The following is a 26,433-nucleotide window of genomic DNA, read 5'->3' as shown; positions in this document are numbered from 1 at the left end:
TTATAACCAGTGAGACATTAGGAAGGGATCATGGCCATCACTAACACAGAGGTGAGGCTGTTAAACTGACACTAAGAACCAACGAGTAGCCTCATGTAAAATTTGAGAAGACCCATTCAGCAGTTCTGAGGAAATAATGAGAATTACTCTTTTCATCGATTGAAATGAACAGGTACAAGGAACTAAGAGGAATCATGAAAAAAAAAAGATTTGCTTGACTCAGTAATTCTCAAAAATTCAGCAGAGATAAATGACAATACGTAATCTTATAAAATTTAAGAAGGTCAGTTTTTTCTGAAGAATTTCAATAAACTTCACCATCATAACAAATGAGAGCCACTTGTCGGACATTTTGTTTATCGGGTCAGTCTAAAATTCAACTTGAAAATAGCAGATCTTGGAGAATCATCTTTAGATGAGGATGGTGACGACAATGATGGAATAAAAACACTGACTTTTGAAACACATGCACAAACAACAAGGACAAATGGTGAGCATGTCCCTGAAGTTTCCAGAAGGTTTCAGGACTATAAGTTACACTGCCTGACAGATCATGGATGTAATGATGATGAGGAAGATGGGTCCAAAATTCACATACAAATATATATCAATTAGCAATTCATAATTTAAAGCAGTATCAAAAAACTGCTACTATATGATTTCTGTACAACCAGTAGATAGGTGTGTCCTTAAGATCATTAGCCAGAGGTTTATATACACAATCTAACATCTTAATAATCACTATTGTATATCGCCTTTAAATAGATAAAACTTAAGTAAGAAAATACAAAATCTGTTTTACAACCCTCGGTTAAAATAATGATTTGGTCACAAATGAAAAAAATAACCAAAAAACACATTTCTGACAATTAAGTCAAGCTGCACAATAATAAACACATCATCACTTAGTACAACACCATGAATGACATTTTGTAAAGTCAAAAGTAACAAAATTATCAAAAAAACAATGGGAGACATAATGTACTGGAAATGGGGGAGGTGTTAGAAGAAAACAGGGTCCCTTTACTTTAATCACAAAAAAAAAGGGCTACTTTGAACTTTTTCACTCTACCTATTGATATATTGTCATATCTCATTTTTCGTTCTTTTTCAAAAGAATAAATTTGATATTTTGAATATCAATCTTGCTCAATAGAAAAATCTATATTGAAAAAATCCTTTTAATATATAAACTCACTTCTGTCATTAATTAAACTATGGGTGTTGACTCAACACAAATACCCAATGGTTACCAGTGAGAACTAGGAAGCTTTTCAGGTTAACTAGGGTTTTAAAAAGTCTTAATGCAACATCATAATTACATATGAAAATTCTCATCCAACACTATAAGAAAATCATTTCAAATTTTTTTAATTACTCAAGGGCAATAACTCTGAAAAAGCAAGTCAGTCACAACCAAAAACGAACTTGTCCTGATTCAACAACACATCATCTTTCAGTTTCAGATATCCCAAACAAGCTTGGAACAATGGATGGAAAATTAACATTTCTTGAAATAGACATAACACTAAAAAGTACAAAAGTTGACCAAAATCAAAAAAAAAAAAAAAAAAACACTTGACTGCATCTTCTCATTATACAACAGCCCATATATCAAAATGAAATATCAAATTTAAACAACCCTAAAGTATGGAGAAATGACATCTAGAAGTAAAACTAAATGCCAGAGTCATTTCATGTTCCATGTCATAAAAACATATATCATTTATAAGACATATATCACATGTATGTCTTTGTATAGTAATCATGTATTTATGTATTTTATCGCAAAACATGCATTACAACAGACCAATACAAACCTTAGTTGCAGAATCAATATGAAGTTCTCATCAAATTCATTGCAAAGTATGTAACAAATGAGAACCGTTTCGTTTTTTAGGTTTTAACATTTGAATAAGGCTGGTTTGTTTATAAGATCAGGAGGGACCTACTGATCTACTTTCTTGAAAACACAGATTGAGGCCTGTATTAATATGGTAAGGTTCAGCCAATGGTTTAAATATATACAAAGTATATAAAAATTCTGACAAACCAGTTTTTCCACAAAAAAGAAAGCAAATGTTCATTTCCATATAAACAGTTAAGTCATTCCAGAACATGACAGCTGAAGAAAGTCAATCGAAAAATAACCTTTTTTACAAGTTTCTTCCCCACTGTATATGACACCATTATACAGGTTTCAACACCACAGAATGTATACTTTTAACTTATTGTTTTCATTAGGTAAAAATTCTGTGTTTTTACAAGAACATACATATTTTCATTGACACTTATGATTTCATTGGTACCAGGTAAATCTTACAAAATTCACTAAAAATCTCTTAATTTTCAATCGTTTAACATTTCATGGATATTTAAGTTTGTAGATACAAAGTACCTATCAAATCAGCTAAATAACACCCCATCAAAATTAATGATTTTTTAGTAAAACACTGTAAAAATTAAGTTGTCACAGGCACAAAATAGCATAACCATTAGTTATGGATATTCCATAATATTTACAAATAAAAATATATATATATATATATATATATTCTATTCCAATTTTAACCATATTGTAATTTACACATACAATGTAATAAAATACATGTACATGAAGGTATTTTAATTTCTCTTGAAGTTTAAGTTTTAAATCTGTCACTATGTATACTACAATGTAATGAGACACAGATAGACAAAATGAAAAGGAGTGGAAACAGTTTAAGGCATGTAGAATTTACTGGAGGCACTTTTATAGTACAAGAGAAAGAACTGACCATAAGGTCTGGGGTATCATTTACCAAGGTCAACATTGACTATCAGGTCTGGGACATCATTGTATCAAGGTCAACATTGACTACCAGGTCTGGGACATCATTGTAACAAGGTCAACACTGACTATCAGGTCTGGGACATCATTGTAACAAGGTCAACACTCTGACCATAAGGTCTGGGGTATCATTTACCAAGGTCAACACTAACCATCAGGTCTGGGACATCATTGTAACAAGGTCAACACTGACTATCAGGTCTGGGACATCATTGTATCAAGGTCAACATTGACTATCAGGTCTGGGACATCATTGTATCAAGGTCAACATTGACTATCAGGTCTGGGACATCATTGTAACAAGGTCAACACTTTGACCATAAGGTCTGGGGTATCATTTACCAAGGTCAACATTGACTATCAGGTCTGGGACATCATTGTATCAAGGTCAACATTGACTACCAGGTCTGGGACATCATTGTAACAAGGTCAACATTGACTATCAGGTCTGGGACATCATTTACCAAGGTCAACATTGACTATCAGGTCTGGGACATCATTGTATCAAGGTCAACATTGACTATCAGGTCTGGGACATCATTGTAACAAGGTCAACACTGACTATCAGGTCTGGGACATCATTGTAACAAGGTCAACAATGACTATCAGGTCTGGGACATCATTGTATCAAGGTCAACACTGACTATCAGGTCTGGGACATCATTGTATCAAGGTCAACACTGACTATCAGGTCTGGGACATCATTGTAACAAGGTCAACACTCTGACCATCAGGTCTGGGACATCATTGTAACAAGGTCAACACTCGGACCATCAGGTCTGGGACATCATTGTTTCAAGGTCAACACTCTGACCATCAGGTCTGGGACATCATTGTTTCAAGGTCAACACTCGAACCATCAGGTCTGGGACATCATTGTTTCAAGGTCAACACTCGAACCATCAGGTTGGAGACAATACAAGTCACGGAATAATGTCTGAATACAAAAGATCATTCCATGAAAATAGACAGAATAATGGATTTCATGTTGTCAGCTGATAACTTCCAAAAACTCAACACAAATAAAAGATATTTAAACTAAATACATACACAGGTATAGATTAATTTCAACAATATTTTGATTATGTCTTTATTCTGTTCCCTTCATATATAAACTTATGCCAGTAACACCGTATGTTCCCTATAAGTAATTAAAAAATGAGAGCAAATATTCCTATATAAAATCATAAATCAATTAGTATATATACTCCTTTGTTATAAAATAACCCAAGTGTAGAATAAAACAGCACAATTATACATTAAAATCAGTAACAATCTATTCCTTTCAATGTCAAATCCCAGGTGTAAATACGAGGCAAAATCACTATACATACTCTCATGTGTTTAAAACAATAACACTGAGTTAAAACTATAATATTATTATTCTCTTCCGCTAAGTGTTATAGATCACAGTCATTTTAAAAGAAAAATTGAGCTGGAGTAGATTTAGAAGAGAAATGACACAAATAATAAAATTGTTAGAATAGGTCATATACTAATCCTAATTACTCTGGCATTCTATTCACTTGAGTCGGCATTCAAATGATAGTTGTGGAAAGAAATCGTCATTTCAAAAGCATATCACACATGGATTTTATTTCTTTATCTACAATATTTTCAAACAGGTTATGTCTCTTAATACTAATACACTCCCTAAACATACATTTTCCCCTCCTGAATCTATTTTAGTTTACATCTGTGTTAGCCACACCTTCTTCAGGCACGTGCCTAGTCTTGCCATTTCTTACGCAGGCGTAAATGTTTAGACAGTAATGTACAGTGTTTTGCTCTACCTCTTCCACTTCACTTCTGTGCCATTTGGATACAGGATAGAGCTTGTATCAAGATTATGACTAAGAGATAGTTCATTTAAAATTAAGAAAGTGTCAACATTACCAAAGAACATTCATTTTCGTAAGTGAAATTAAGCTGAGAGCATGTATTTATATTTGTCAGGGTTACTTTTCAATTGAATAGTATTACATCCTATTGAGTAAATATTTTGGGTATCACAGGATCTTATGGTTTCATTCCTGCCCTAATTTCCATCAAAATATAGTTAGACACAGAGAAAGTATTTAGATGTATATGTTTGCTATGAACTTTGAAACATGACATCGGTATCAGCTTGTAGATAACGACCTTTACATCCATGTACAATATCCATGTACAAATGACAAGTTCTTTCTACAATTATCATTTGAATGCTGTCCCAGGCACAGGTCACTTATTTCCCTAACTTTTATAGGAACAGAGTTCTGACGTTTATTGATTCCAAACTGATGCAAAAAAAAGTCAATAAAACACTTATACACAACCAAAAGTCACAAACAAACACCACCATTCATCAGAAATCAATTACTGAAGTCTGAAACTGCAATACATCATACCCCTCTAGGGGTAAATGGTGATTGGTCAATAATCCAAAAATTCCCCTAATTAGCATATCAACGTAAACATAGCTTCATTAGACAGACTTACCCTGGCCCTGGCAAAACCAACCCCTAAGAATTAAACAGATACAAATGAATAATTAGCATAAGATTAACAGCCAAGATAACAAAGGAAATAAACAAAAACAAAATATATACCAGTATGAAGAAAAATAATGAAAGTTCCAATACAAAGCTGTATATAAACTATAATTATCATCCAGAATGATTTCGATTATTCAACACAAAAATTTGGTTATTTGTTAGTTTGAACAATTTAATAGCGAAAAAAAAAAAAACTATCTGAGTTTGTTAATATTCCGATAATAACAATGGATTGTAGAGAAACAAGGATTAGGATTGAGACTACAACCAATTCTTTGAAGTACAAGTGTCAGTTAACTCCAAAAGAAAACTTAACTGGCCTTATCTTCAGGTTAATGCCCAAAGTTACATGTAGAATCAGCTCTATATAATGTCATGCTGTGATTGGTTGTATCAAGAGTTTATCAGCCAGAATGCCGAGTTGTGTTTCGATGCATCAGGAGTTGTTCACAGTAGCAATATTTGCGCAGGTCTGGGTAGCGCTGTTGTATACAGGCTGGCTGGTTACCATACAAATCCAAACGACTGATCATCTCTGGGTTAACCTTGACAGTGCCATCAGTTACATTCATTAAAATAGTGGCCTCATACATACCATTGTTTGGAACAGTAACCATGGTGATTTGGTAATGTACAATGTCTACCTTGGCTTCCTGACTGAAGTTTGCTACTCTGTTGTCTTCATCCTTGGATCTCAGGTATGTTATTACCTGTGAGGAAGAATATCAAAAATCAGACAGGTATGTTATTACCTGTGAGGAAGAATATCGAAAATCAGACAGGTATGTTATTACCTGTGAGGAAGAATATCAAAAATCAGACAGGTATGTTATTACCTGTGAGGTCAGATAATAATTAATATGTCAAGTGTATCAGAACTCGTGTGGAAAGATAAAGAAATGGCATAAAAAATTATCTTATAATAAAAGTCCATTTTAAATGTAAAAAATATGGAAATCGGAGATCAAATTACATATGTATATGGATTAAATGTAATCATCTTATATGTTATTGAGCCATAAAATGAAAATTAAAGATAACCGCTATTAGCATAAAAAAGACAAAGAGGGGGACATAATTTTATAAATCAATATTACCTTTTCATTTGGAATCATTAGGTAAGCTAGTATGATCTCCTTCACTTGTAACTTGACACACTCCGACCTGACTGGCTCAGTCAACTGATTTATATAAGAAAGAATCTCATTGGCTGCCATTTGAACCTTCTCACTTTTGACATCCCTGTTTTCTTGTAACAGACATGTACACCAGTGGACATCGATGTGAGCCATTGAACATGTGCGATTTCCTGGAATCTGCTGTAGCAGACTGATGCCTCTACTGTAAGGAGAAGTGGACTTACTAGCTCGTGACAAATCTAAAACATCCTTAAGAGTCTCATGAATATCAAAAGGAGTTGTGAGTCATTTTTTGAGTTCCTTCGGAGATTCTCCATCAGTCTCGGGTAAAATGATTGATATTTAGGTGGAAATCTGAGAGCAAACATCGGCAGCCTCTCCTCCAGTTTACCTTGTATTGTGTGTCTCACACGGCTATATCGAGCACCATGATCTGACATCAGTATAAGTAAGGTATTGTCAAGAAAATTAGATTTCTCAAAATATTTCAAAAACTTTAACAAATCGTTGTCAATATATTCACCTGGATTGTTATCCCAGTGGGTTAGTTCAACATGAAAGCAAAAGCAAACTTAGACACATTGTTGTACTTAATAAAGAAATCCTTCACATAGTCGAGAGTGTATGTGTGATGTGGTGTTGCTCCTGTGCAGTAACGTACACTATCCTCGCGTAGCTGGGATCCCCACAGCGCTTGCCAAAATGGACGCATGTAGTGATCTGTTGGTTGGTTATCAAATCCCGATAATCGTAAATTGAAGGCACTTATACTTGGTTCATCCTCTGCAAATAACGTTGCATAGCCTTGGTCCCTGAAATTGTTCCAGATCATTGGGTACCTGTTCACAGTGTCTGTACCTTCGTGATGTATCCGAGCCTCTGGCAATTCCACTTCAGTTTTACCTAAACATAAGACAGTGCATGAACATAATTTACACCGGATCACAAAAGTATTCCACAATTTTTTAAAATCAGAATCAACATTCTTGAATACTATACATGAGGAAATGTTTGGAACAATTTAAGTTTCATACTTTGGTCAAATGGGCAAAAATGAAAGGTGATCTGGCATGAGAACTGAAATATATGTTACGATGCATTTAGAGCTCATTCAGCAAAGGGCGAAAATGAACAACTTTATGTGAGGGCAAAGATGAGTAACTTCATGTGCCAGGGCGAAAATAAATAACTTCATGCAATGGTAAAAAAATATCCAAGGGGAATGTTTCCCTTTAAGTAGAACATGATCCAAAATCCAAAATTGTTAGGAAACAAAAGTCATATACAGATCACTTTTTACATGTATCACTTACTATCTCAGGATTTTTACTCAAAATTTCAATTTTTCAATACAAATCTATTTCCAGAAAGTGGGCACACATGGTCTTTTATTTCTTCATCCTAATATGCTCATGGCAAGGTACTCTCTTAGTATACTACACTCCCTAAACATATATTTTCCCTTCCTGAATCTATTTTAGTTTACATCTGTGTTAGCCACACCTTCTTCAGGCACGCGCCTAGTCTTGCCATTTCTTACGCAGGCGTAAATGTTTAGACAGTAATGTACAGTGTTTTGCTCTACCTCTTCCACTTCACTTCTGTGCCATTTGGATACAGGATAGAGCTTGTATCAAGATTATGACTAAGAGATAGTTCATTTAAAATTAAGAAAGTGTCAACATTACCAAAGAACATTCATTTTCGTAAGTGAAATTAAGCTGAGAGCATGTATTTATATTTGTCAGGGTTACTTTTCAATTGAATAGTATTACATCCTATTGGGTAAATATTTTGGGTATCACAGGATCTTATGGTTTCATTCCTGCCCTAATTTCCATCAAAATATAGTTAGACACAGAGAAAGTATTTAGATGTATATGTTTGCTATGAACTTTGAAACATGACATCGGTATCAGCTTGTAGATAACGACCTTTACATCCATGTACAATATCCATGTACAAATGACAAGTTCTTTCTACAATTATCATTTGAATGCTGTCCCAGGCACAGGTCACTTATTTCCCTAACTTTTATAGGGACAGAGTTCTGACGTTCATTGATTCCAAACTGATGCAAAAAAAAAAGTCAATAGAACACTTATACACAACCAAAAGTCACAAACAAACACCACCATTCATCAGAAATCAATTACTGAAGCCTGAAACTGCAATACATCATACCCCTCTAGGGGTAAATGGTGATTGGTCAATAATCCAAAAATTCCCCTAATTAGCATATGAACGTCAACATAGCTTCATTAGGCAGACTTACCCTGGCCCTGGCAAAACCAACCCCTAAGAATTAAACAGATACAAATGAATAATTAGCATAAGATTAACAGCCAAGATAACAAAGGAAATAAACAAAAACAAAATATATACCAGTATGAAGAAAAATAATGAAAGTTCCAATACAAAGCTGTATATAAACTATAATTATCATCCAGAATGATTTCGATTATTCAACACAAAAATTTGGTTATTTGTTAGTTTGAACAATTTAATAGCGAAAAAAAAAAAACTATCTGAGTTTGTTAATATTCCGATAATAACAATGGATTGTACAGAAACAAGGATTAGGATTGAGACTACAACCAATTCTTTGAAGTACAAGTGTCAGTTAACTCCAAAAGAAAACTTAACTGGCCTTATCTTTAGGTTAATGCCCAAAGTTACATGTAGAATCAGCTCTATATAATGTCATGCTGTGATTGGTTGTATCAAGAGTTTATCAGCCAGAATGCCGAGTTGTGTTTCGATGCATCAGGAGTTGTTCACAGTAGCAATATTTGCGCAGGTCTGGGTAGCGCCGTTGTATACAGGCTGGCTGGTTACCATACAAATCCAAACGACTGATCATCTCTGGGTTAACCTTGACAGTGCCATCAGTTACATTCATTAAAATAGTGGCCTCATACATACCATTGTTTGGAACAGTAACCATGGTGATTTGGTAATGTACAATGTCTACCTTGGCTTCCTGACTGAAGTTTGCTACTCTGTTGTCTTCATCCTTGGATCTCAGGTATGTTATTACCTGTGAGGAAGAATATCAAAAATCAGACAGGTATATTATCACCTGTGAGTAAGCATACCAAAATTCAGACAGGTATGTTATTACCTGTGAGGAAGAATATCAAAAATCAGACAGGTATGTTATTACCTGTGAGGTCAGATAATAATTAATATGTCAAGTGTATCAGAACTCGTGTGGAAAGATAAAGAAATGGCATAAAAAATTATCTTATAATAAAAGTCCATTTTAAATGTAAAAAATATGGAAATCGGAGATCAAATTACATATGTATATGGATTAAATGTAATCATCTTATATGTTATTGAGCCATAAAATGAAAATTAAAGATAACCGCTATTAGCATAAAAAAGACAAAGAGGGGGACATAATTTTATAAATCAATATTACCTTTTCATTTGGAATCATTAGGTAAGCTAGTATGATCTCCTTCACTTGTAACTTGACACACTCCGACCTGACTGGCTCAGTCAACTGATTTATATAAGAAAGAATCTCATTGGCTGCCATTTGAACCTTCTCACTTTTGACATCCCTGTTTTCTTGTAACAGACATGTACACCAGTGGACATCGATGTGAGCCATTGAACATGTGCGATTTCCTGGAATCTGCTGTAGCAGACTGATGCCTCTACTGTAAGGAGAAGTGGACTTACTAGCTCGTGACAAATCTAAAACATCCTTAAGAGTCTCATGAATATCAAAAGGAGTTGTGAGTTTTTTTGAGTTCCTTCGGAGATTCTCCATCAGTCTCGGGTAAAATGATTGATATTTAGGTGGAAATCTGAGAGCAAACATCGGCAGCCTCTCCTCCAGTTTACCTTGTATTGTGTGTCTCACACGGCTATATCGAGCACCATGATCTGACATCAGTATAAGTAAGGTATTGTCAAGAAAATTAGATTTCTCAAAATATTTCAAAAACTTTAACAAATCGTTGTCAATATATTCACCTGGATTGTTATCCCAGTGGGTTAGTTCAGACATGAAAGCAAAAGCAAACTTAGACACATTGTTGTACTTAATAAAGAAATCCTTCACATAGTCGAGAGTGTATGTGTGATGTGGTGTTGCTCCTGTGCAGTAACGTACACTATCCTCGCGTAGCTGGGATCCCCAGAGCGCTTGCCAAAATGGACGCATGTAGTGATCTGTTGGTTGGTTATCAAATCCCGATAATCGTAAATTGAAGGCACTTATACTTGGTTCATCCTCTGCAAATAACGTTGCATAGCCTTGGTCCCTGAAATTGTTCCAGATCATTGGGTACCTGTTCACAGTGTCTGTACCCTCGTGATGTATGCGAGCCTCTGGCAATTCCACTTCAGTTTTACCTAAACATAAGACAATGCATGATCATAATTTACACTGGATCACAAAAGTCCTCCACAATTTTTAAAAATCAGAATCAACATTCTTGAATACTATACATGAGGAAATGTTTGCAACAATTTAAGTTTCATACTTTGGTCAAATGGGCAAAAATGAAAGGTGATATAATCAGGCATGAGAACTGAGATATATGTTACGATGCATTTAGAGCAAATTCAGCAAAGGGCGAAAATAAACAGCTTTACGTGAGGGCAAAGATGAGCAACTTCATGTGCCAGGGCGAAAATAAACAACTTCATGCAATGGTAAAAAAATATCCAAGGGGAATGTTTCCCTTTAAGTAGAACATGATCCAAAATCCAAAATCAAGGAAACAAAAGTCCAAGACAGATCACTTTTTACATGTATCACTTACTATCTCAGCTCTGATTTTTACTCAAAATTTCAATTTTTCAATACATCCAACTATCATCCAGAAAGTGGGCAAAGGTCTTTCTAACAAAATATAAAGACCTTCATCCTAATATGCTCATGGCAAGGTAGGTATGGGATAGGTGTAAACATACCTGTCAGTATATAAGGATAGGTGTAAACTTACCTGTCAGTACATAAAGATAGGTGTAAACACACCTGTCAGTACATAAGGATAGGTGTAAACTTACCTGTCAGTATCAGATAGGTGTAAACTTACCTGTCAGTACATAAGGATAGGTATAAACTTACCTGTCAGTACATAAGGATAGGTATAAACTTACCTGTCAGTATGAGATAGGTGTAAACTTACCTGTCAGTATACAAGGACAGGTGTAAACTTACCTGTCAGTATATAAGGATAGGTGTAAACATACCTGTCAGTACATAAGGACAGGTATAAACTTACCTGTCAGTATGAGATAGGTGTAAACTTACCTGTCAGTACATAAGGATAGGTATAAACTTACCTGTCAGTACATAAGGATAGGTATAAACTTACCTGTCAGTATGAGATAGGTGTAAACTTACCTGTCAGTATACAAGGACAGGTGTAAACTTACCTGTCAGTATACAAGGACAGGTGTAAACTTACCTGTCAGTATACAAGGACAGGTGTAAACTTACCTGTCAGTATGAGATAGGTGTAAACTTACCTGTCAGTATGAGATAGGTGTAAACTTACCTGTCAGTATAAGAGAGGTGTAAACTTACCTGTCAGTATACAAAGACAGGTGTAAACTTACCTGTCAGTATGAGATAGGTGTAAACTTACCTGTCAGTATGAGATAGGTGTAAACTTACCTGTCAGTATGAGACAGGTGTAAACTTACCTGTCAGTATGAGATAGGTGTAAACTTACCTGTCAGTATAGGTATCAGGGCAGCTGTTGTGGCATCGCCTACAATGTTATAAGCGTCCAGAATGACCATGTCCAGTTGATCCCTGAGATATCGATATGTATTTGGCAGCTTCCGCTGGTAGGCGAGGTGAGACATGGAATCCAAACCAAGGATGAGGACATTCAGACGTGTTGAATGTTTATTCCAATTACTATCCTGAATCCTTTGAAAGACATTTTGTTTTGGGTGAACCTGTACTAAAAATTGATCAAAATCAGCTACCTCCTGTTCATCTGGATCTATGTGATAGTCGTTCCAGGAATTCCAAGAATCATAGGAAAAGTTCCCATCAAAGTCATAGTTACTACCAAACAAGGCATCTCTCCCATGCTCATTCAAAGTTTTATCCACATCTTGGAAATTTTCATGGTTCATTTGATCAAATTCAACAGGCCTAAAATTCTTTTCTGTGTCCTCATCTTCCAACTCTGGCAGATCCTTCTCATCTGCCTTTTTCTCATCTGAATCAGTTTCTTTTTTGTCATCTTCTGGATGATGATAAAAACATTTTACTGACATAAAGTCATGTTCTACTAGCAAGCTGAAAGGTGGTGTTTCCTTGACAATGGATTCTGTAAATGTGTAATAATCATCAGTCACTCTCTCTATACCTCTGTATAAACATTTACGAATAGTTTTTGTTTCATCTGCTGTAATATTTGTTTTTGATTCTCTGAACTCATGATGGTTATACAGATCTACTGGATATAAAACGGTATCATTCATACGAAGAACGCCTTTCTCAAAGTAAAACAAATTCTTCCCTATACAAACTAATGGATCCATAGGATGAAAGGCACTTCGTAGAGAATCTTGAAAAAGTGACAGTTTTGGATGACGACATACTTGTTCTGTCCGACTGCTAGATTGTCTAATTAATTTCTTAGGCATATGTTGTAGCAATCTGAAGTAGTTGACACTAGAAGTCAATGTCTTAGGGGAGTTTTTCGTCAGAATACTGAATCCATAAAAAAGGTTTGAGAACACAACCAACACAAGAACGCATAGCGACAATAGAATGGTTTTACCAAACCTAGATCTCAGAAATGGAGAGACACGCCAGATTTTCATGGTAGGATTTCAACATTATCCTAAATTAATTCCAGTTGGTCACCACAATAAATATCCATCATATCTGCAAAAAAAAGAGAAATTCATTATTCATTTTAAAATGAAGGAATTACAGTAGCTCTTTGAATGTACTGATTGATTATATTTGTTTAAACTTCTACATCTTAATCATTACTCCATACCTGGTCTAGCTGTCATGTATTAAATTAGTGTCATGTTTTGTAATCAAGTCTTATGTCATCTGTTACAGGGATTTTTACACTGCTTTTTCATCATCTGCAGTTATCTTTATACCTAGATATTAATATTAACTATTGGTAGGCATCTTGCGATTAACTGACTTAATTGTGAAATTTAGTCTGCCAAGGATAAAAAACATTGTTCCAAACCTACAAAAAGTAAACTCTTACATAATTGGTGTCCATGATCAAAATGTGTATGATACTTCTGTTGTCTGAAAAACAGAGTTGATATATTTCTTTAACTGTCACTAGCTCTGACACTTACACATGTAAGGTAGTAGGAAAATGCTATGCATGTGTTGCTAAAAATATTTCTTACATATCAAGTGCTATCCATTCACTGAAACCAAGTAAAATATAAAATCACGGATTGATGTAGTCACAAGTCTACCAACTGAGTCATAGAAACATGTACCATCAACAGATTGACAGAAACCGTGTTTATGCCACAAGACAAATGGACCCGCTCCTTTTAACAATTTAATATCCAGAGCCCGGAGAAAGCTGGAAGTGTTCATTAGGTAAAAAGTGTTTGATGTGATATTGTTGATATTGTTGATAATGTTTTGTTTTGTATCACTACAGCGCTAATGGTGTTATGTTACATGAAGCGACTTTATTTAAATTTTATTAAAACTCTTGAGGCGTTACAACAATATGGTTACGTTATATCTAACTGGACTGAAGCAGCCATTCAAGTGCAAAATCTTTCTAAAAGAAACCCGACAAAGAAAAAAGGATAATGCTTCTTATGCAGACGTATGTTAGTAACTTATGACATCAATTTCATCTGCAATCATCGAGCCATATTTTCAAAATTGTTTCCATAACCAAGGTCCGGTCGCATTTTGTCTTACCTTTTAGTATTGGAGCTCTCTATAAATGAGGTACTAAAATGTTGACTTCCTGTTAGATGGCGGGAGAAAAGTTGATGATTTGCTGTATGTGGTAAGTCTGTATTTGAGATGTTAGGCCGATTTTAACCATTTTACGTCTCGAAAACATTGAAATCCATCTAGATTTGACACGTGACATAAGTTTGTTATACGTTTTAATTTATCATGGCTGATGCTAACAAGGTGCTGAGTTGCAAATTTGATTGTTTACAAAATTACCACCAGTATCCTTGACGCATTAGTTTCTGACCCCTTCAGAACCATTTCACGCTAACTACGCTATGTCAACGAATTTTCACCAAACAAATAAATAAATTTATTCAAATATATTCATATTATAAGAGTTATTTTGAAATGTCTGTGAAACACCAGTATTTCTCTAATAAAAATATTCACAGACCCGTCTTCAAATTCGCTCACCTTAAAAGATCGACATGTGTATCGGACATATGAGTGTACTTCCGTTTCTGATGGCATCACTAAATCTCAGAACCGCTTGACACAGCTTAACAGCTTACAGTGACCTAGAAGTACACACGTATTATATAAATCATCAGTTGAACGAAAATGACATTCTGATGACTGAAAAAATCAAACAAACAAACCATATTTCTTGGTAAACTTCTATTTGGTAAACAAATTATTTAGATAAAGTTGAGTTTTCATCAGTCAGTCTACAATCTGCTAGTTAATTAAAATCAAATGAGTCATCAAATGTGATAATTTAAAAACACCACTATTCCCTTATAAGACATGCATGTTTGGACTGTCGTTGCCAAAAATTTGCAAGTAGGCATGACCTTTTATTCTTGGTCAATTCTTATTCACATGGCAGAAGACAACAGTACACGGGCATGCGAGGATGGATTGATTGGTTATTTCATCATATCTGGGAGGATATTTTACATGTAAATATGTGTATTAAGAAAAAATACACAAGTTTGCCAATTCAAAGTCACATTGATGGGAGATAACAGAATAATATGTAGATCATTAAGCATATGAGTTGCCCATTCCTTTCAATGCAAATATTTCTATAAGTGAAGGTCAATCAGTTCATTTGTTTTCTATTACTGATAAAAAACAACAACAAGCATTGTGCTGCAAGTTGGTTTGCTTTGTTTTAATAACATGAGAAGTGTTACATTGTCTTTAATGATTTCTTTCCAGATGTGCCACAGAAACTTTCCATTAACGTATCATTGACTTTTGTTGGTAGAGTGTAACTAGACACTTTACATCAACATTAATGTTATGTATGGAACCCCACCTCTTACCCCTGGCAATCACATGGCAATGTCGGCTGAGGTAGGGTATAGAAATCCACAGATGTCTTCACAGAATACTGGGCCAGGAGCCTCATCACAAGCTGGTCCATCTCAGGGGCCCTCCTACCTCATGTCCCACCTACAAGCACCTGTCCACCCTATACTACAGCAGATTGATGTCATAAACAACCTATATGGTCAGACCTTGCCCAGCACTGTACAAAAAAGTGTACCAATATCTGGGCAACAACCAGACCAAGAAGAAATCAAAGATGATGGTGTACAGGAAAGTGTTAGGTTGGTATCAGACTTCTTGAATAGATCAGTGTAAATATGTGTCACACTGGTCATTCTTGGCTTGAAGATGACGCCGTAGTCATCAAAATATAACACCAAATTTTCTTACTGATAAAATCTTCTACTCTGTTTCATTGTATTTATAGATTTCACACGCTGTAAAACTGCTTGATTATGTGCTCCCAATATGTCATTCATTCGTTAAAAATGCCTTGTAACAAATGAACATTTTACAAACTAGTCAATAAGTATTAATGTCTACCTGAAAAGTGTTCAGAATGTATGAGTTTTTAATATTTCAAACTATATTTGGGGAGTCCCTAGAACCCTACCAGAAGGAGCGGGCTGCAGCCTCTTCGCACACCTATTCCAATTTATCCCCTTCGTAACGTGGCTGCTGCCTGTAACAGTAGAAAATAATTTTTCATAGGAAGTTGCATTAAATTCTTATAATTGTGTGGTGTAATTGATCTTTTTGAACATCATTCACTATCAGTTAATCATGCTCAAGATATTTATTTGTGCCATGGTGAGTGAGTTGTTGTCAATTCTGAATTGTGTTTATTAGGTCACCTGAGATGAAGTCTCAAGTGACCTATTACGATCATCTTTTGTCTCCGGTATCATAAACAATTAATATTTTGACTTCTTTTCAATAACCAAATACAAGATCTTGATATTGGGCCAGTTGCATACTAGGATGAAGAGCTATCAGGTTTTTTTAAATGAATAATCATGACTTTCATTCAAGGTCACAGGGGTCAAATATGCTAAACTACAACAAAAGACAGTGTTATCAGTTCATTTTAATTGCAAATTGAGACTTCAAGCTTAACAACAAATAAAATCTTTCTAAGTATGCCTATATCAGTTTTGTTCTGTCTGCCCTAATGCTGGGACTGATGGACAGCATCTAAAAGTGTTCAAAGACATGGAAAAAACATGGTAAATAAAAGATTGATGGAAGAAGTTTTACCAATAATGAATGTGAACCCATTAGTCCTTGTATCTTCGATTCACTGTGAAAATAAGATTTTAAAATTCTTTTATGAAGTTACAATTTGTTGCATTGTAGTGCAGAGGTCTTTTCCGTGTACAAGTATAGAGAAATTATTCCTGGCTGTCAACCCCATCCAGGGGATATTGTAGAGGCGGGTCCTCTCGCTGTAAGTATACACAATTTTTATGTCTGATTTGAAGGGTTAGTATTGTACATGTAAGTCTGTTTTAAAGTGAATTGCTGTGTAATTCAGTGACCATATTTACATGTAAATAAGATAGGTCTGTTTTAAAGTGAATGGTTGTGTAATTCAGTGACCATATTTACATGTAAACAAGATAGGTCTGTTTTAAAGTGAATGGCTGTGTAATTCAGTGACCATATTTACATGTAAACAAGATAGGTCTGTTTTATGTAAATGGTTGTATCATTTTAGTTACTGTACTTGTGATATAATTCAGTAACATATTTGTAAGATAAGTCAGTTTGAAGTAAATGTTTGTATAATTCTAGTCACTGTTACCACCTGAACCAGTGTATCCCCTCGCAGACAGTCTGCCTAGAGAGATGATCACTACTTGTAAACTTAGTAGTCTTCAGCTTGAAGGAATCCTGTATGCCGTAAGTAGTGTATCCCTATGATCAAATATAATTGACAATTGACTGGTTACAAAACTGATTTCAATTAATCATGACATTTCAAAATTCATCAATCAGTTGAAGTTACTACATAAGTAATGCTGATCAGCATTAAAAGGCCCATGAAATCTTTTTAGTGCAATCATATGGTAATGAATTTTAACCCCTTTGAAAGTGGCTGGGAAATTATACATACCAGACACCAGTAATACATGACACTTAGCCTTTTTTTTAATTATAATCAATGGTGATCAACAAAAAACAAGTATGAAATAAGATTTACCTCACCATTATTTCCTCTATCTCGTAGAAGGTAGTTTATAACAACGATCAAGATCTCAGTTATTACGGGTGTAACTTAAAATGTGGTCTGTATACAGTGCCAAAGACACCAAACTTTGTTACCAAATGGTCAGCGAGCTGGATTCTTTATCGGTGACGCAGCTGGTGTTGGTAAAGGCCGACAGGTAAGTTGATGATAACGAGAAAGAAATCCGAACATTTTTACCAAAATGGTAATTTAAACTCAAGATAAATGAACAAGAGCAAATTATGAAAGATGTACAGATATCCTTGATATAGCAGCACGAGGATAAGACCAGGTGTTCTGTTAGATAGGTAAATGATATACAAAGGTGGACACTAAGGTAATGAATTGTGATTGAAAAGGAGCATAATTATAAACTATCCTAAAAAACATTTTAAAATCAGATGTTGTGTTGTTTTTACCACAGATTGCAGGCATAATCCTGGACAACTACGCCAGAAAAAGGACCAAGCATATCTGGTTTACTATTTCATCTGATCTCATTGTCGACTCTAGGAGGTAATCCACACAAACCTTATTCAACCATAACTTCATATGTGATCATCCATATTATTCTCATTCAACCATAACCTCGTAAGTGATAATCCACATGATTCTCATTCAACCATAACCTCATATGTGATGATTTAAACTATTGCAATCCTTTTTATGGTATGCATGTCCATGATTTTATCCTTTTATCATATTCCCAGGGACTTGACTGATATCGGATGTTATGTGAAGGTCATAGATGGTTGTCAGGAACTTGATCGAGAAACAAGGTAACACAACATGTATATCATTATTTGATGTAGAAATGGTGATTATGGATTTTGTCTGATTTTTTTTTTTATATATATATATATAAAGATGAGGTGGAAATCCCTACAGCAGGTCCTGTTCACATGTAAAATTTACTATGTATCAAATTATGGATGGTCTTTATCTCTTTGCCATATGTATATCAAAAGTTTGTAATAAGAATTCTGTCTATCACATAGCTGGCTTGTTGTGTCAAACTGACTTGTCAAAAATATTATAAGACACATAGTTTATTTTGAAATCATAAACAAACCACTTCTTGACATATGATTGACTTGGTGGTGAAAAACATACCCTCCACAACAAAATAAATCCATCTTATAGAGAAATTGGTTTGAAAGTTTTCTCAGATTTTTCCGTTTAAATGATTAATTTTGTGTCAATGTAATAAGGAATTTAATAAGCTTGTTGAATAATTTGATAATGTAATTTGTTCAGTTTCATGACTGAATCAAATTATTGAACCTGGTTAATAAAGTCCATATAACATTCATGTAAGATCCCTTATATATAGCGATCATTATTACCGTCTTTCCATGATTCTTTGTAGAATGGTATACACATTACAGAGAAATATATATGGCCTGGATACCAACCTGTTATCATTACACATACCCGGTACTAGGAAAAAGTGTTACAGCCACTCTGGTTTGAATTTAAATTTCCTGTGTTTCTGCTGGATATTTGAGAAATTCTTTTCAAATAACAAAATGAGATGATTCTTTCGTAAGTTGTGTATGTTATCTATCTCGTGTTGTGACGATAATAATATGAAAGCCTCCCATTTTTTCAGAGTTCTAGGTTTGCCTGCTGACTTTAAAGAAGGAGTTGTGTTTAGTACCTACGCAACACTTGTATCTTCTGTCCATAGAGGAAGTAAGTATCATAAAATCATGGAAATGCTTGTAAATTAGAACCAAAATTGGAATTTTTTTAAAATTCAAAATTGTTTATTTTTGTAAATCAAAATGGAAATATGCATTGTTTGTACATATGTTTGCCAGAACCAAAATTATGAAAAAGCATTCATAAGTCAGAATAAATCTTATTATAATTGAAATAATTTAATTCCAATGAAAAATTTTAAGATAAATGTCACAATAAATTGTTCCCTCGCTCCACATCTTGACTAAACATGGATACCAATTTTACAATTGATGGTTCAGAATACTGGGCGTCTTCATTAACCGAAATGGTGGTGTTTCTGTCCCAGGTGCAGTCAGTGGCAGCAAGACAAGCAGACTTCAACAGCTGGTTGACTGGTGTGGGGGACCACAGTTCCAGGGATGTCTCATATTTGATGAATGTCACAAGGCGAAGAACTTTGTCCCAGTAAGTCTGGTTGGTTTTCAGGAAATAAGGTTGATGAATAAAAACTTTCGAATGAAACCCTGTACTAAAAATGTTACATTTTTTCAAATGTCAGACACTAACACCTTTGTATGAGAAACTCTGAGGCACAAATGTAGTTAACTGTAGTTCCTTCAACCACAGATTTGGTTTCTGTCTAGTGCTGTATTTTAAAGCAAATTTCTCATGAATAATATTTGAGTTTTATTGTAGGGCAAGGAGCAAGCAAGCACTAAGGTAGCGATGGCGGTTATGTCTATACAGAGGTGAGCAAATCCTTACCAGATATAAATTAATGGTGAATTATTTGTGCTAGCACACAGTACTACATTTCCATACACAAGTTATACCTCCTCAACAATCACATACCTGTGATTTTAAAGAACTTTTCAGGAAACGCTGAATCCCATCTCAATTTCCAAGTTTTTAAGATGATAGAAATTGCTGATTTTTATCTGTGTTTGGAGTTAATTGCTCTCTCTACATTTGTTCAATATTTGAAGGATTTCTCCTGAATTTATGTCCATGAAGCAGTCATGATCTACTGATTTAAACAAAGACTTTTTAATGTTAAAAATATGCTGGGAACAAGTATTAAATATGAGCTGACGGGGTGGGAAGTTAGCCTTATTGTCTAAAAATTGTTCCATTTTTCCTAAATTCATGTCTGTAAAAAAAATCAGAGTCCTTAGAAAACACTTATTGCAAAATGTTGATTTGCTTTAGAATGAAATTAGGAATTACTCCATTTTATTTTACAGGATGTTGCCGAAGGCTCGTGTTGTTTACTGTAGTGCTACTGGGGTCACAGATGTCAAAAACATGGTAATACTTTAGTTAGAAATACTGAATTTACTAGGTTTTCTTCTGGTGGATTTTGAATTTTCCTTGAATCTGTCTTTTGATGACCACTAAGACTTTACTAGTTCTAAATATTTAATTCACTTTTCAATGTTGTCAAAAATAACAGGATTTCAAGCAGTTGATGTTGGGTGTTCTTGTTTCAGATTTGTTTACAGCCAAAAATGTTTTATCTATATAATTGGGATTCCCGTAAACACACTATCTTAAGTGTGCAATTTATTTCAAATTTTTTGCAAGCTTAAGAAATTTGAGAAACTAAGTGCTGTTGAAATTCAAGCCAAGAATGAAAAACAAAATAGAAAAATATACAAGTGTGGTCTGTTTAACATAAATTAATCACCTTGAACTTGTTATACAGAAATGGGTTTGTAGCCAGCAATGAAAGTTAGATAACAATATCTTATACAAAATTAACTCCAATTTTACAGGCATTTATGGAAAGATTGGGTTTGTGGGGAGAGGGGGCACCTTTCCGATCATTTGAGCAGTTTTTGGACCTGGTACAGAAGAAAGGACTAGGTATGGCTGAGATACTGGCTATGGAAATGAAGACGTCAGGGATGTATATCTCCCGTGGTCTCAGCTACAAACAGGCAGAGGTAACCTGAACAGTCGTAGCTGGATAATGGAATCAATAACTTCAGTATTAAGGACTAAGGGGAACAATCATATTAATTTTACAGTGATTTGAGTAAAAATTGGAACAATTTATTTTCGAGAAGATGGAACGTTAACTTCTCATTTATGCATTTAATGATTTACAGAAAGTCTGCCTCAGTGTACACACACAGAGAGAAGGAATCTTCAAATCAGCCCAAAATCAGTTCAAAAATGGACAGTTTGCAAGAACTTCAATTTTTCAATTATACTTTTTATGTTATTGATTTTTTTATATGTTAGTGGTTTGGACATGTAAGATCTACTGATTCCTTTTTTTACTTTTTCACCAAGAAATAGATATAAAGAAGTAAGACTGTTTTATGAAAAGGATAATACGTAGATAAGTACATGTTGGCTTTTATTTGTTTGTCATGCAGTTCATGACGATAGAGGCTGCATTGACAAAGGAACAGAGAAAGACCTATGACACAGCAGCCCATGTTTGGTAAGTGTATTTAAGTGGTATATCATTGGATTTTTGTTTTGTTTAACACCATTTTCAGTCTGATGACCTGTCTGTTGATATCTTTGTTGGATCCATGGAGATTTGTTTCATTACATTAGCTTATCTCCCGAAAGTCAACATCATGGATAAAAATCAGATGCTGTAGCACCAGACGCTTTAATATTGGAATTCCAAAATTCTGATTTTTGAGGACTTTTTTTTCCACTTTTTTTAAACTTGTTATAAAATCATGAAAAAAAATCTTACGAAATAAAATTAAAAGAGAAAACCTTATCTCATTTCATCACTACTGTGTAATTTGAACCATTGGGAATAAATCACATTAACGACAGGATTTTATAACAAACTTCTTGCACAACTTTAGTAAAAATTTGCCAAGATTATAAACCTCCAACGTCAGTGATGATGTTAATTAACAATATCTTTTTGTCTCCAACCTCCAACGTCAGTGATGATGTTAATTAACAATATTCTTTTTGTCTCCAACCTCCAATGTCACTGATGATGTTAATTAACAATATCTTTTTGTCTCCAACCTCCAGTGTCAGTGATGATGTTAATTAACAATATTCTTTTTGTCTCCAACCTCCAACGTCACTGATGATGTTAATTAACAATATCTTTTTGTCTCCAACCTACAATGTCAGTGATGATGTTAATTAACAATATTCTTTTTGTCTCCAACCTCCAACGTCACTGATGATGTTAATTAACAATATCTTTTTGTCTCCAACCTCCAGTGTCAGTGATGATGTTAATTAACAATATCTTTTTGTCTCCAACCTACAATGTCAGTGATGATGTTAATTAACAATATTCTTTTTGTCTCCAACCTCAAACGTCAGTGATGTTGTTTACTAACAATATTCTTTTTCTGTTGTCTCTATTGTCTCTGTTTTTGTGTTACTGTAAACACGCTTATTTTGGTGCTAACAAACTTTAGTGCATAATCACTTTTTTGGCATAATAGAAAAATGATTAATTTGCACATCAACAAAAATTACTATTTAAGCAGCATAAAGAAACTGCAATTTGTACTATCATGATTTAGCACAATAGCTTCAGTGTAAATAGTTCTTGATTTCCTGTTCTTTATATGATACGGCTTAAATATCTACAGCTACAGAAATAATTTGTTAGTGGTTGTTTGAAATTGATTTATAATTTGATAGGTTGCTCGATTTTATTCTGACCAGTTTCAGAAAAGATATTGTCTTCATGTCAGGCTAAATAGAGAAATTATCTGGTAGATCTCTACTCATTGTTTCAAAGATTTGACCTAGAAATATTCTTTATTTTACACCCAGGAATGAGTTACGCAAGGCACTTGAGAGCGCAATGTCCAGAACAGGCTTTTCAGGTGGCCGAATGTGGGCGCAGTTCTGGGCATCTCATCAAAGATTCTTTAAACAACTCTGGTAAGATTCAGCATTGACTTTGTGACTTTGAATACAGAAGAAATGAAAGCATGTTTGTACAGAAGTTTCATTAGATTGACATGGTTTATGAATAGGTAATGCATGATGTGTTTGTCAGCTCACTAGGTACAGAAAGGTTTGGACACTTGATGTCAATTTCAGAATTATGCTTGGATCCTATCGAGCACTTAAAATGTTTGCTTATTTTGTCCTCTAATAATCAGACTGCGAACATGTCAATATTTCCAGCATGGGTATGAAGGTACCAACTGTGATAAAGGAAGCTAAACAAGCACTTGATACTGGCTACTGTGTAGTGATTGGTCTACAAACAACTGGTGAGGCAAGTAAAACAACAACCTTGATGGGAACGACATTCAAAAATCCATTTCTCACCAATTTTAATTAAATTTTTTCTGACTGATATCTAATGAAAGATCTACAGGAATTTACCAGGATTAATTAACAGAATCATGTGAAAGATCAACTTTTGTTTAAACTTGTAATTTAACCTCAGTAAATAGTTTCTTGTTATTTATCTCTGTAGTTTTTGTCTGATGTAGATAATTTAATTGCAGGCCTCGTTAGAAGCAGAGATAGGAAAGAATAAAGGGGAGATTACTGGATTTGTTTCCTTGTGTCGAGAGATTTTGTTACGATTCATCACACAATATTTTCCTACCATGATTGAGAGTCAGGTGAGATGTCACAGAAACAGAGTTGTAAGGATGCATATGATATTAGAACACTTACGGCAAACAGAGCAAGATTTCATGATAAAATCATATTAATTACTGATAAGTTTTACCATAATGATTACTATTTTATGAGAAAATTTACTGTTCCTTAGTTGAAATGGGTTGCCATGAGTTGTTCATTACATCAAGAGAAGTTCTTGTAGCTTATTGCAATGGTCTATTTTCAGCCATTTATACTCAGTGTGTATATATATATATATATATATATATAATACATTCTTTCTGTAAAATACACATATGTCAAGAAACTTTCCAAATAACACTGGATGGCTTGCCTATAAAATTAAAAGAAAAAAGTTTCAGTTTTGTCTGGAAGGTTTCTTGAAATTTGTACATTATACAAAAAGAATGTATAAGTGTATCACAATATATAAAAATAGAATAAGTATTATTCTCTTAAGATAATAGTAGTTTTCAGGAACACTGGGATTGTACAGATCTGCTGGAAATTTAAGACATTTTAGGGAGAACAAAATAAGTGTTATTCTCTTAAGATCTCCTGGAAATTTAAGACATTTTAGGGAGAACAAAATAAGTGTTATTCTCTTAAGATAATAGTAGTTTTCAGGAAATTTGTAAGACAAATTTAAGACATTTTAGGGAGAACAAAATAAGTGTTATTCTCTTAAGATAATAGTAGTTTTCAGGAACACTGGGATTGTATAGATCTCCTGGAAATTTAAGACATTTTAGGGAGAACAAAATAAGTGTTATTCTCTTAAGATAATAGTAGTTTTCAGGAACACTGGGATTGTATAGATCTCCTGGAAATTTAAGACATTTTAGGGAGACCAAAATAAGTGTTATTCTCTTAAGATAATAGTAGTTTTCAGGAACATTGGGATTGTACAAGTTTCATGGAAATTTAAGACATTTTAGGGAGAAATACCACAATGATGACACATATGAATAAATGTAGAAAAAAAATAAGTGTTATTCTCTTAAGGAGTAGTTTTCAGGAACACTGATTACAACACATTGGTGTTATTCTCTTAAGGTGTCCACTGGGATTGTAGAAATTTAAGACATTTTAGGGAGAACAAAATAAGTGTTATTCTCTTCAGAAAATGGTAGTTTTCATGAAAATTGGGATTGTACAAGTTTCATGGAAATTTATGACATTTTACAGAGAAATACCACAATGACGATGCATATGAATTAATGTAGGAAAATAGGAAGTTGAATGATTACAACACATTGGTGTTATTGGTGTCCAGTGTCAGTACTATTATAATGACATCTCTTTACATAGAATGAGGAGGATCGCGTAGCAGACAGTTGGTGTATTAAAGCCAAGGAGATGCTTATAGGCTTTGCCCGCAAAATCTCACTACCTAACAGGTAAGTCAGTTTTAGGAATCAAGTGTTGTTGGAAAGTTGTCTTCTAGTTTTTGAAATTCAATTTCTCTCAATTTTTCAGTTGATTGAAAATTTTTCCTGTGATATTTTATTTTGATGGCAAAGAAACCATTTAATATCCATGTTTTATACATCATTTTAGTAAAGGTAATTTTCTCTAGCATGAAAAATTGAAAATATTTCCAAGTATTAAGATCATGGGTTATTGTATAAAGGATCTGGACCTTGTTGATCTCTTAAAGTGATAGAGAGAGGACTCTTTAGAGTTGACATAAAAGTACTTTTACATCTAGAATTGATAGATGAATACATTTTTGCTGCAGTCCATTAGATGAGATGATCGATCAGTTTGGTGGCACAGAAGCTGTGGCCGAGATGACAGGAAGGCGTGGCAGGATTGTCCGCAAGTCTGTCAAAGACCGGCCTCATTACGAACTAAGAACCCAGGACATTGATAACTATGGAGGAATTGAGAGTCTAAACGTAATGGAGGTGAGGTGAAAATTTTTTGAACTCATCAAAAAACAAACAAACCAACAGCAAAATACGATAATGATAACTCAGAAAAATCTTACATCTCTTTTTTTTTTCAGAGGAATATGTTCATGGCAGGGAAGAAATTAGTCGCCATCATTTCAGATGCAGCAAGCACAGGTAAGAAATACATGCTGTGAATTGATTGTGAAGAAATAGGACTTATCAGAGCACTACCTGTAGATCTGGGAATTATTTTTGTTTTTTCCATGTAAACATGATTGTTATCAAAAG

The 26,433-nt window shown here is 34.3% G+C and overlaps 2 protein-coding genes and 1 pseudogene across 2 annotated transcripts in view; 1 reads left to right on the top strand and 2 right to left on the bottom strand.

Annotated features, from left to right (window-relative positions):
• Nucleotides 1–5,771: 5,771 nt before the first annotated feature.
• On the bottom strand, nucleotides 5,772–9,213 carry LOC132558134 (uncharacterized; annotated as a pseudogene).
• Nucleotides 9,214–9,240: 27 nt separating this feature from the next.
• Nucleotides 9,241–13,139, bottom strand: LOC132558133 (uncharacterized). The gene is made up of 3 exons (XM_060222664.1): nucleotides 12,209–13,139; nucleotides 9,934–10,877; nucleotides 9,241–9,546 (listed from the first exon to the last, which is right to left on the bottom strand). The coding sequence occupies exons 1-3, from the start codon at nucleotides 13,137–13,139 to the stop codon at nucleotides 9,241–9,243; spliced, it is 2,181 nt and encodes a 726-aa protein (XP_060078647.1).
• Nucleotides 13,140–15,664: 2,525 nt separating this feature from the next.
• The window catches only part of LOC132558114 (uncharacterized), a 48,140-nt gene continuing 37,371 nt past the window's right edge, over nucleotides 15,665–26,433 (top strand). The window contains exons 1-18 of the mRNA XM_060222643.1: nucleotides 15,665–16,022; nucleotides 17,098–17,188; nucleotides 17,536–17,643; nucleotides 18,042–18,128; nucleotides 18,396–18,487; nucleotides 18,682–18,750; nucleotides 19,584–19,666; nucleotides 20,004–20,122; nucleotides 20,354–20,406; nucleotides 20,902–20,965; nucleotides 21,433–21,603; nucleotides 22,042–22,109; nucleotides 23,438–23,548; nucleotides 23,798–23,891; nucleotides 24,127–24,246; nucleotides 25,559–25,647; nucleotides 25,989–26,157; nucleotides 26,259–26,319. Of these exons, the coding sequence (XP_060078626.1) occupies nucleotides 15,712–16,022; nucleotides 17,098–17,188; nucleotides 17,536–17,643; nucleotides 18,042–18,128; nucleotides 18,396–18,487; nucleotides 18,682–18,750; nucleotides 19,584–19,666; nucleotides 20,004–20,122; nucleotides 20,354–20,406; nucleotides 20,902–20,965; nucleotides 21,433–21,603; nucleotides 22,042–22,109; nucleotides 23,438–23,548; nucleotides 23,798–23,891; nucleotides 24,127–24,246; nucleotides 25,559–25,647; nucleotides 25,989–26,157; nucleotides 26,259–26,319 (1,960 nt within the window). The 5' untranslated portion in view covers nucleotides 15,665–15,711. The remainder of the gene's footprint in view (nucleotides 16,023–17,097; nucleotides 17,189–17,535; nucleotides 17,644–18,041; nucleotides 18,129–18,395; nucleotides 18,488–18,681; nucleotides 18,751–19,583; nucleotides 19,667–20,003; nucleotides 20,123–20,353; nucleotides 20,407–20,901; nucleotides 20,966–21,432; nucleotides 21,604–22,041; nucleotides 22,110–23,437; nucleotides 23,549–23,797; nucleotides 23,892–24,126; nucleotides 24,247–25,558; nucleotides 25,648–25,988; nucleotides 26,158–26,258; nucleotides 26,320–26,433) is intronic.

The sequence above is a fragment of the Ylistrum balloti genome, unplaced genomic scaffold (genome assembly GCF_031769215.1).
Source record: "Ylistrum balloti isolate Yb309-2 unplaced genomic scaffold, AGI_CSIRO_Ybal_v1 Utg370758, whole genome shotgun sequence".
Lineage (NCBI taxonomy): Eukaryota > Metazoa > Mollusca > Bivalvia > Pectinida > Pectinidae > Ylistrum > Ylistrum balloti.
This window is presented reverse-complemented; position numbering and strand designations above follow the sequence as displayed.